The sequence below is a fragment of the Gekko japonicus genome, unplaced genomic scaffold, assembly GCF_001447785.1.
Source record: "Gekko japonicus isolate JY-2015 unplaced genomic scaffold, Gekko_japonicus_V1.1 scaffold1445, whole genome shotgun sequence".
Classification (NCBI taxonomy): Eukaryota; Metazoa; Chordata; class Lepidosauria; order Squamata; family Gekkonidae; genus Gekko; species Gekko japonicus.
The window spans coordinates 104,981-114,642 of record NW_015172599.1 but is presented as its reverse complement, the minus strand read 5'-3'; the positions used below and the strand labels follow the sequence as shown (position 1 = coordinate 114,642).

Here is a 9,662-nt window from a genome sequence, read left to right as displayed (position 1 = left end):
ATGCAGCAGCCAAATCGCTTGCTCACGACTTTAATGCCAGGAGCTCACAAAGTAGAATTTTTGCTCACAAGACTCCACAGCTTAGAGGGAACATTGCTTCCTACCGGTCTTTTTGGGGAGTCTGCTTTTCATTGATGGGGAGGGGGGGTTTCTCTTTGCAAAGTCCAACCACGTGCGCGGGTTCGTTTCTAATCGGCCCCTTAATATATTTGACGAAGGGAGATCGAACTCAGGAAAGCCACTGCTGGAAAAACGTTTTCGTCCAGCTTTTCTTGGGACGGGCGGACTTCAGAGTCCCTACCCCTATCGAGAAAAAAGAAATCTTAAATCTATTAAAGTTGTGCGGCACAACTTCTTCCTTCCCTCCCCTAGTGGTTTTTATTGCCTTTGGGGCATTTTAAGGCGGGGGGGGGGCGACGACAAGGTTGTCGCACTCTGTCCCCCCACCCCTGTTGCCCCCTGGGTGGGGCCGTCCAGCCCTGATACTGAACCAGAGTCATAGAAACCAGCTCCCACTTGGGGGTGAGTTTCGGTTGAAAGGGGAGGGGAGAGCGATCGACGCGCTTCTCCCTCTCCCCCCCCCCCCCCCCCCCCCCCCCCCCCCGGGGGGGGGGAAACCTATTTGTGGGAGCAGGAAGGACCCAGAGTAAGGAAAGGGTTAATGTCGAGAGTCTGTGACTGTTCGGTGAACTATTACATTTGACCCTCCTTGCTGAGAAGTGGATTTCTTACCTAGCCGGTATTCCAGAACTCCTGGGTCTTTCCCTTGCCCTCTGCCACAAGTCCTTTCTTGCCTCCTCCCCTCCCCCCATAAGTGGGGTGGAAAATCTGATTGTGAAAAGCATTATCTTCTGAACGTGGCCGGGTGAGAGAGGGTCCTTGTGTGTGTTCAGTCAGTCCTGGTATGCAGTGTGGCTAAGTTCATTGCCACAGGTGAACTTGCACAAAATGGGCCACATCATGCATGCGCTGATGCGATTGCTCTGTGAATGCAGCCAGTGGCTTTTTTTGCTTCCTCCATCTCTTCCCCCTCCCAGTAATAAACTCAGGTGGGATATCTGAAGAAGTTGGGTTGTCAGTCTCCAGGTGAGGCCTGGAGATCTGCTTTTGCAACTTATTTCCAGCTGACAGAGGTCATTTACCCACCGCCAATGTTCCCTCTAAGCTGTGGAGTCTTGTGAGCAGATATTCTACTTTGTGAGCTACTGGCATTAAAGTTGTGAGCGAACAATTTGGCTACTGCACAAATTAGTTTGCTCTGGAGCCATCCTTCCTGAGCTAAGACAAAAATGTGTGAGCCGGAGGCTAAAAAACGGTGAGCTAGCTCACACTAACTCAGCTTAGAGGGAACCCTGCCCACCGCCAAAGTCACCAGGTATTTTCCAACCCAGAGCTGGCAACCCTATGAAGAAGTGTGCATTCACCTGAAAGGTTATATCTTGAATAAAACTTGGTTGGTCTTAAAGGTACCACTGGACCCAAACTTTGTTCTCCTCCCAGCAATAGGAATGGTTTGTGGCTGTAGATAAAAGTGCAGCCTTTGTCTTGACTGAAGTGGGACACCAGCTCCAGTGGGAAACTATAACATTGCCTAATGAGGACAAGTTACTCCTCTGACTTGCCCTGTTGTCCTCTGCATGACTCATCTTCTCAGTTAGAAAGCTTGCCTATGGACTGTAAAATATGGGGTGCTGTGTAATCTGGATTAAACATGCAACAGCAATTTTGGCCTGGGGGCTGAATAGCTAGGCATCATCTGTTGAACTGTGATCCTCATGTCCTGTTAACATTAATGTTATAGTATTGCTGCCAACCTCCAGATCTGGCCTGAAGTTGTGCCAGAATTAAAACTGACCTCTAGTCTACAGGGATCAGTTCCCCTGGAGGCAAGGGCGGGGGGGGGGAGGTTAGACCCTAGAACGTCAACATCGCTTCCCCACTGAGCCCCCTCCCCAGGCACCGCCTCCCCCAAATCACCAGGAATTTTTGAAACTAGCTGGCAATCCTAGGAAGTGAGGAGTAAGACCATCTAAAGGCTGATGTTGGGGGCAGTCCAAGAACGTTAACTTGGAAGTGTGTGAAGCTGTGGCTGGTACTGGTGCTTAACTCCCCCAAACCTGTTACCCAGTGCCAAGGCTCTGGTTCAACAATGCAAGGAAGCAGTAACGCTGGCTGACTCTTCTTTGCCGTTAACCAAAACTGGGCCAGCTCTCCCTACCTGGAATTAGGTGATGTTTATTTCTGCAGTTACCCCCATGGGGATCCAAAGCAGTCCATAAGCATACCTGACAGCTTAATTTTCTTCAGAACTATATTTTGCTTTTTTAAGAAGCCACATACCAGACATGCCTTGGATGCAGTGGATTGGTTCGTTCAGGGGCCATGAGCTTTTATTTAAAATTTAGATATTTATACCCTGCTTTTCTCCCCAGTTGAGGACTCAGAGGAGTGGCTTACAGTATCGCTCTCTCCTCTCCCATTTTATTTTCAGCATAGCAACCCTGTGAGGTAGTTTGGTGTGACTGCCTGAGGTCACCCGGTGAGCTTCTATGGCACAGTGGGGGTGTTTGAACCTGTATTCTTCTGGATCCCACTACACCACGCTGGATCTGGCCACGCCTAAGTTTTGTACCTGCAGGGCTTTCAGGGCCATAGGTGCCGTTTCCTGCTTTTTCAAAAAACGAACTGGGGTCAGTAGTTCACAGTGGCAAGAAATAGCAGGCTTCATCCTAAAGGGAGTGGGCAGATAGAGTGGTAGGAATACGGGGTAATACTGCAGAGAGCCAGGTTCAAATCCCTACCTGCCCCTGGAGCTCCTTGGGACAGCTGTGCTTTCAACCTAACCTACCTCGCAAGGTTGTAAGGTCAAAACACTTTGCAGAGGGGGAGAGCCACATGTGCCTCTCTGAGTTGATAGAAATGGGATCAGTAGTTATGAGTCCTTCCTGAAATGTAATGCATGGGTGACGGGAGTGTCTCTTTGATGGCCCCTTGCCCTAGGAGCAGCAGGTAAACATTGTGCGGGCTTAGTTTATCCTACCTTTGTCATTTATGTGTGGGGAGATGGGAAGGGTTTACAGCAAGGCACGTCTGAGATGTCACGTCCCTTCTTACGCCCTCAGAAAACAGCTGCTTCGGATTTTTTTCCTGAACACCAGGAAGCCGTTTTTCCAAACCCTGAGGTAAAGGGAGCTTGAGTCCCTGGGAATTCATGCTAGAATAAAAGCCCTTTAGCCTTTAAGGTTCCATAAGAGTTATGTTGAAACACAATAAAGAGAATTCCTCTGCAGGAATTTCCCAAATGTTTTACCACAGAGGATGGTATCTCACGGAGCGCTTCTGAATAAGGATAGTCCACTGACTTAGCTTGGCTGAGGCAAAGTAAAAAAAATGTGACTTCTGCTTATTGAACTACTTAACATGAGAAGTGTTGGAGCTCGCTTGAACTAACACTCGGGGTACTTTTCTCAGTTGTGTTTCCCTTTGTTTAGAGAGAACAGTGCTTCTAACATCAAAGACGGCGGTCTCTGCCTACTTCTGGCAAAGTACCTAACTCTGGGACAAAAAAAACACAACCTCCATTTTGTCTCAAAAGAAAACATAGCGCCATTGCGGCAACTTTGATTGGGGTCCAAATGGGTGCACTGCCAGTTACGTTTTAGACTTCCATGGAGGGCATATGTTGATCTAATCCTCCTGTGGCAGTTTCACTGAGAGGATGGGCTTTTATTTGGGTCTTTATGCCTCATTCTCCTCTCCTCCATTTTAGCCTCACAACCCTGCGAGGTAGGATAGCCTGTGGGGTGTGCAACTGTCCCCAGGTCATCCAGCAAGCTTCTGTGTGGAAGAGGAGATTCAAGTTTGTTACAGTCCAATTACCAGATCTGACACTAACCACTACACGATGCTTCTTGCTCTCTAAATTAACAAGCAGCATCTCTGGCACACCCTTCCTCTGTCTGGTCTGACTGGCGGCTAGTAGTTTTGTCAGTTCCAGTATAACCTGTCCCCAGCTCAAAGAGGAGGGTATGGTAAAATTGTAACATCCACCATGGTTTAAGATGGAAACTTCCAGAAAAGTGAGGTAGATGGCATGCCAATAGGACTACCGGACCCCATATACTCACTGCTTTCCTGTTCCTGAGTACCAGTGGCTACTAATTTTGGGTGACTCCTCGTAGTATTGGGATGGGGAGGGGGAGGATGACATTCTCAGGAATTCTCAGGTTGCTCAAAGTACAGGTGACTCTTACCTGCTGAAAGTGGACCTTGGGAGAACAGACAGTTGCACAACAGTTTGCTTTTTTAGGTGGCTGGCAGGGGTGGGGGAGGACTCTCGGCATGAGGAAGAAGAGAAACTGAGAGCCGGCTTTTGTTTAGGCTGCCCTGATGAGTCAGGCCGCTTGGCCTTGTGTCTTTGTCAGACCGGAGAGTACTGCCTCCCCACCTATGCTGAGAATCCAGTGTATTTGAGTCAGGTGGAACACAGGCCAAACATGAAGGTAAATTACTCTTCCTGACAAAGGAGGCTGGCTCCTCTGCCACACCCTCTGGCCCAGCATCAGCCACCTGCTATCCCTTTCCCTTCCAACGTCCGGAGCAGTAATCCTGATAGCAGATCTACCCCCCAGGCATCTGGCATTTCACCCAGCCCCAAGTCCCTCTAGGTGAGCAAAGAGCATTGGGTGGGGCTTACAAAGACTTTGCTAGAAAGCAATTCTAATGACCATTTTGTAGCCACTGTGGGATGCCCTTGAGACTGAGGCGGATGTGTTCAGAAAAGCAGGATGTGGACTGAATTTGGCCACTAAGTGCCCAGGACAGGGCATGCTTTGCATCAGGTCACAGGTTTGATCCTCGTCAAAAGATCTGTAGAAGCAGGTGTCAAGAGACCTTTCCTTGCTGTAGATCCCAGCGATGTTCTGCCAGTCAGAGCAGCGTAGGATGGCCAAAGGTTTGATCATATAAAGCGCATTTTTATGTGGCTTCAAAATGAACATTCCAGCTCTAGAGTTGCCCTTCAGGGGGAGGGCAGTAAATCCAGTACAAAAGAGTATGTGTTTAATTCTAGATCCTGTTCCCAAGAATTTTAGGGTTCGTGAACTACTCGCTCTGACATTCCTTACATGATTGTGAGAGGCTTGGCTGAGAGTGTGATTTGCCCAAGAATGACCATAAAATAAACTTCAGGGCTAGGGGAGCATTTGAACTCCGATCCCACCCTCTCCCCTGTTCAGCAGCTCTCTTGCTGTTATACCACACTGTCTCTCACCTGGCTCATTCTCAGTAGCTAGGGGAAGCTGGCCATTTAGGGATGCTGGCTGTCCCATCCTGAGAGTTATTGTCCAGACTTGGTCGGAGTCAACAGGATTAGAAGGGAGTAATTCCGCCTGGGATGGCACCGCCAGTTAATCAGTTCAATGAAAAATGCAGCAATTACAAGATTTTAGTCTGCTGATCCAAGTCTGACTTCTGCATCTACATTCCATCTTGCTTCATCAGCTAAGATTGAAAAAAGTGTTTTGCGAACTTCTGATGATTATTCAGGAAATGTGCACTTCAAGCTAAGAAAGCTCACTTCATTTTTTCACTCTGACTTGGATATGAAGAGTCTGGATCGTTTGTCTTCATGACTATACCTGCCCTTTGAACTAAAGTTTCTTCTAAGCCCCCTCCAACCAGAAAGGAGAAATAACAGGACAAAAAAGTGACCCAGTATTCATTTTTATAGCTTTTTTTTCCATCCTCACTTTTAACATGGAACCTATCTCTTTGTTAAGCTCCATAAGAGGAACCCTGTGGATTTGTTCTGCTAATGGTAGCACCTTCCTCCAATGAAGTGTCTTCCCCTGATGCAAGAGAATACAGCCTCATGTATCCAAGGGAAGGCATTTTGTGCCTAGCACCTTCCTCCAATGAAGTGTCTTCCGCTGATGCAAGAGAATACAGCCTCATCTATCCAAGACGCTTTGTGCCACAGGAAGGTACTCCTGTTAGCAGGACAGGTCCACAGGACCCATCCCGGCATGCCCAACTGTACTGAAACTTCTGTCTGTGTTCCCTGGGCAAATGCAAAATCCCTCTCATGCAAAAACTCAGCAGATAGAGACTTCAAGGCTTGTAGGAACCTCCAGTTACTGACTTGAACTGCCCTTAAAATGATGTCTTGATACAGTATTGTGGTTTGTATGGATCAAGAAATACTTGAGGGGTGCAGGGTTGTTGTGTCCAGTGCCATGAAGGTGGCTGTAGAAAATGCAAAAGTCAGGTCTGGGCGGCAGTCTTTGGCCTGGATTCACTTTGGGAGGGGGGAGGAGTTTTCCCTGTCCTTGGTATTTTCTCCCTCCTTCCGACTATAGAAAATAATTAATTGCCGCTGGGAAAGTCAGATATTGTTGCAAGACAAATGTTGCCAGAAGGCACTTTCCCCTAATATTTAACCCTAACCATTAGGTGGGCAGTGGAACAAGCTGTTGACTGCAGGTCCGCTGGAAAAAAACAGGTCTCTCAACTAGGTGTAACTAATCCACTTCACTTTGGTGGGGGAGGGGGGGTGACTAGAAGAAACCGGCTCAGCAAGGGGTGTCTTCAGCACAATAGGCTTCGCAGCCTGTGAAATGGCCAGCCTGTATTCTCCCAAGATCTATTTGTTCACAAGCTTAGACTGTTTTTTCTTTTTAAAGCCTGGCCTCCTTCTAAGGTTACAGCAACTGCACATCTGTAAGTGACTCAGATTTGTACAAAAGGACTCTGTTTGGATCAGGTCAAGGGTCTCTCTAGGCTGGTGTTCTGTTGCCAAGTATGGCCAACAAGATCATTCTAGGAAGCCTTTGGGGTGTTTAGGAGGTATTCTGCCACTACGCATAACCTTTATGTAGCTATCATAAGAGGTTAGCAGTTGAGCTAAGAATTTTTGTAATCCTTTTTAAAAAGCCAAATGAATAGTGACCATCACCACATAGAGGTGGAGGATTACGTGAACTATGGCAGTAATCCCCAATGTGGTGCCAATGAGCACCATGGTGAGTACCAATGTGTTCCCCTGGATCCTGTTTTCTTCTTTTCTGAAGCAACTCTTCCCTAAAGAAAAGAGCCAGTCCCGATCTCCTCCACCTCATTTAAGCAGGAGGTATTTCAGAAGAGCTCAGGATGTATCCATCTTTGTGTCCTTAGGAGGACTCATACAGAAGTAGCTGTCTCCTTCAAAAGATAGCCCCTGGCTTGGAACCTCCCACCATTTTGTGATTGGCTCCAGATCCCTTGGCAGCCATTTTATGGTTGGCTGCTTCCCCCTCAGCAGCCATTTTGTGGTGGCGCCCATTAACTGTTCTCAAAGTTCCAGAAGTGCTCCACAGACTCAAAGGTTGGAGACCCTCAACTAAGGTGTTCGGTAAAAAAAAAAAGCAGCAACAACAACTTTGGTTTGATAGCCATTCAAATGAATGACTATATTTGAGGTCCTCAGTGATGTTTAATAGTGTGATATAATAGCTCTTGTTAGATGAAATCCCTAGCCATTCACCTAAAAATTTCATCCTTGTCTCTCCAGAACTGCCTTGTATTGAGCGATGGCCTCAGCTGCCTTCCAGATCTTGGGCATGGCCCTATCAGTGGTGGGCTGGATCGGCGCGATCGTCACATGTGCCCTGCCCATGTGGAAAGTCACAGCGTTCATCGGCAGCAGTATTGTGACGGCTCAGATCGCCTGGGAGGGACTGTGGATGAGCTGCGTGGTGCAGAGCACGGGTCAGATGCAGTGCAAGGTCTACGACTCCATGTTGGCTCTGCCTCAGGACCTCCAAGCAGCGCGGGCCCTCATGGTCATCTCAGTGCTTCTGGCAGTCCTGGCCCTCCTGATTGGCATCGTGGGAGCCAAGTGCACCAACTGTGTGGAGGATGAGAATGCCAAGGCCCGTATCGTCATTGTCTCGGGTGTCATCTTTGTGGTGGCAGGAGTCCTCTGCCTGATCCCCGTGTGCTGGTCGGCCAACACCATCATCCGTGACTTCTACAACCCGCTGGTGACTGACGCCCAGAAGAGAGAGCTGGGGGCTTCCCTCTACCTCGGTTGGGCAGCTGCTGCCTTGATGACCCTTGGAGGGGCCCTGCTGTGCTGCAATTGCCCCAAGAAGGACAGCAACAACTACAGTGCCCGCTACACGGCAGCCGCCTCACAGCCCCGCAGCGATTACCCCAGCAAGAACTACGTCTAGGAGCCCCAGCTCCGGAAGCTGCCATCTTTCTGAAAGTTCAGCGCTGTTGGGTGGGATGGAATGACATCCCTTCTAGGACACTGCACAGTTAAGGTCCCTGAACTGAAGGCAAAGTATCTTGCTCTAAGGTTTCCATCCATCCTGTTCAGCCCATCAGTATTTCATTTTTTCTCTCCACGGTCACCACATCCTCGTTCCAGCTTCCTCTTGAAATGCAGAACTCTTTCTGGAGAACATCGTGGACTTAGGATCAATGCCCTCTTTTTACATAGATGGTGTGTCACCTCTCAGAAGACTTCTCTCCAGATAGTTCATGAGCAGTATGCGTGTTGTCTCCAGATGCCCGGCGTGGGGTGTCCAACAAGAGACTGGCTGCTGGCCCTGCCCTGTAGAGCAGCTTCTGTTCCATAGGATATCGGTTTGGAGCGAGAGAAGTGCACCAAGTCTGGTCATTAAAAGCTGTGACGCGTTTTTAAAATATTGCTTTTAAGTAAAGGCTGTGTAGCCTTTTGTTGCTAAACTATTAATTAACCTTGCATGCATTTCATATCAGAAGTCAGGTTTTTTTTAGTATGTCTGAATAACATTGCAGGTGTGCTTTTTAGTATGTCTGAATAAAATTGCAGATTTTTTTTTGTAAATACCTACTTGTCTTCATTATTGATGCGATCTGCAAGGGTGAGTTGAAAGCATTGCTGAGCCCCCGGAATGTTTCTCTGAAGCTGCCATGACCCCCTGTGGGTTGCCACCTTTGTCTGCCACCACTCTGAACTTAGGATCCCTTGGGAAGGCCCAGAGTACCCTCCCAAGCCCAACCAAAATGCCCCTTTTAAGCCGAGAAATATAGGCGTGATGACCAGGCAGAGAACATTAAACAAATGGTTTATTAATACAGTAATGGGGCATTGAAAACAAGACAAGGTGCTTAAAATATATAACAGTGTCTAAAGGTACATAAAAACAAATCTAACACGACTACCTATTTCACTATACTGGTTGCTATTTAAGGCCCACAGCCTCTTATGCCAGGCCTGTGCCTGTACTCACTCTGTCCCAAGTGAGGGATCTTTCTCTCAGCTTAACTGTCCTGTCAGCTCTGTGAGGGAAAAGAACACAGGGACCTTCAGTTTAGCTCTATGAGAGGAAAGAACACAGTTTCCCTGCCCACAAAGTATAAGTAACAATTCCCTCATAGAATCCCTGGATACCGATTGGTTACAACCGTCACTAAGCATTGTGGGGATTGTAGGCTGTGTCTGCTTTCCACTGACACATAGGTCTCTCCTGGGTCTAGGGCTAGGCCTTGCCGCCCAGTCCTACACAAATCATGACAGAAGCATATTCCTGGAGCAAGTAAAATAGTTGCCTCTACCTTGTAATTGCAGCCATTCTAAGAACAACAGGTATAGATGGGAGGAAGAAGATGAGGAATTGGTTTTTTTACCCTGC

The 9,662-nt window shown here is 48.0% G+C and overlaps 1 protein-coding gene across 1 annotated transcript in view; it reads left to right on the top strand.

Moving 5' to 3' along the window:
* The window catches only part of LOC107119122 (claudin-4-like), a 9,568-nt gene extending 823 nt beyond the window's left edge, over positions 1–8,745 (top strand). The window contains exon 2 of the mRNA XM_015421567.1: positions 7,550–8,745. Within this exon, the coding sequence (XP_015277053.1) occupies positions 7,569–8,213 (645 nt within the window). The 5' untranslated portion in view covers positions 7,550–7,568 and the 3' untranslated portion in view covers positions 8,214–8,745. The remainder of the gene's footprint in view (positions 1–7,549) is intronic.
* Positions 8,746–9,662: the final 917 nt, after the last annotated feature.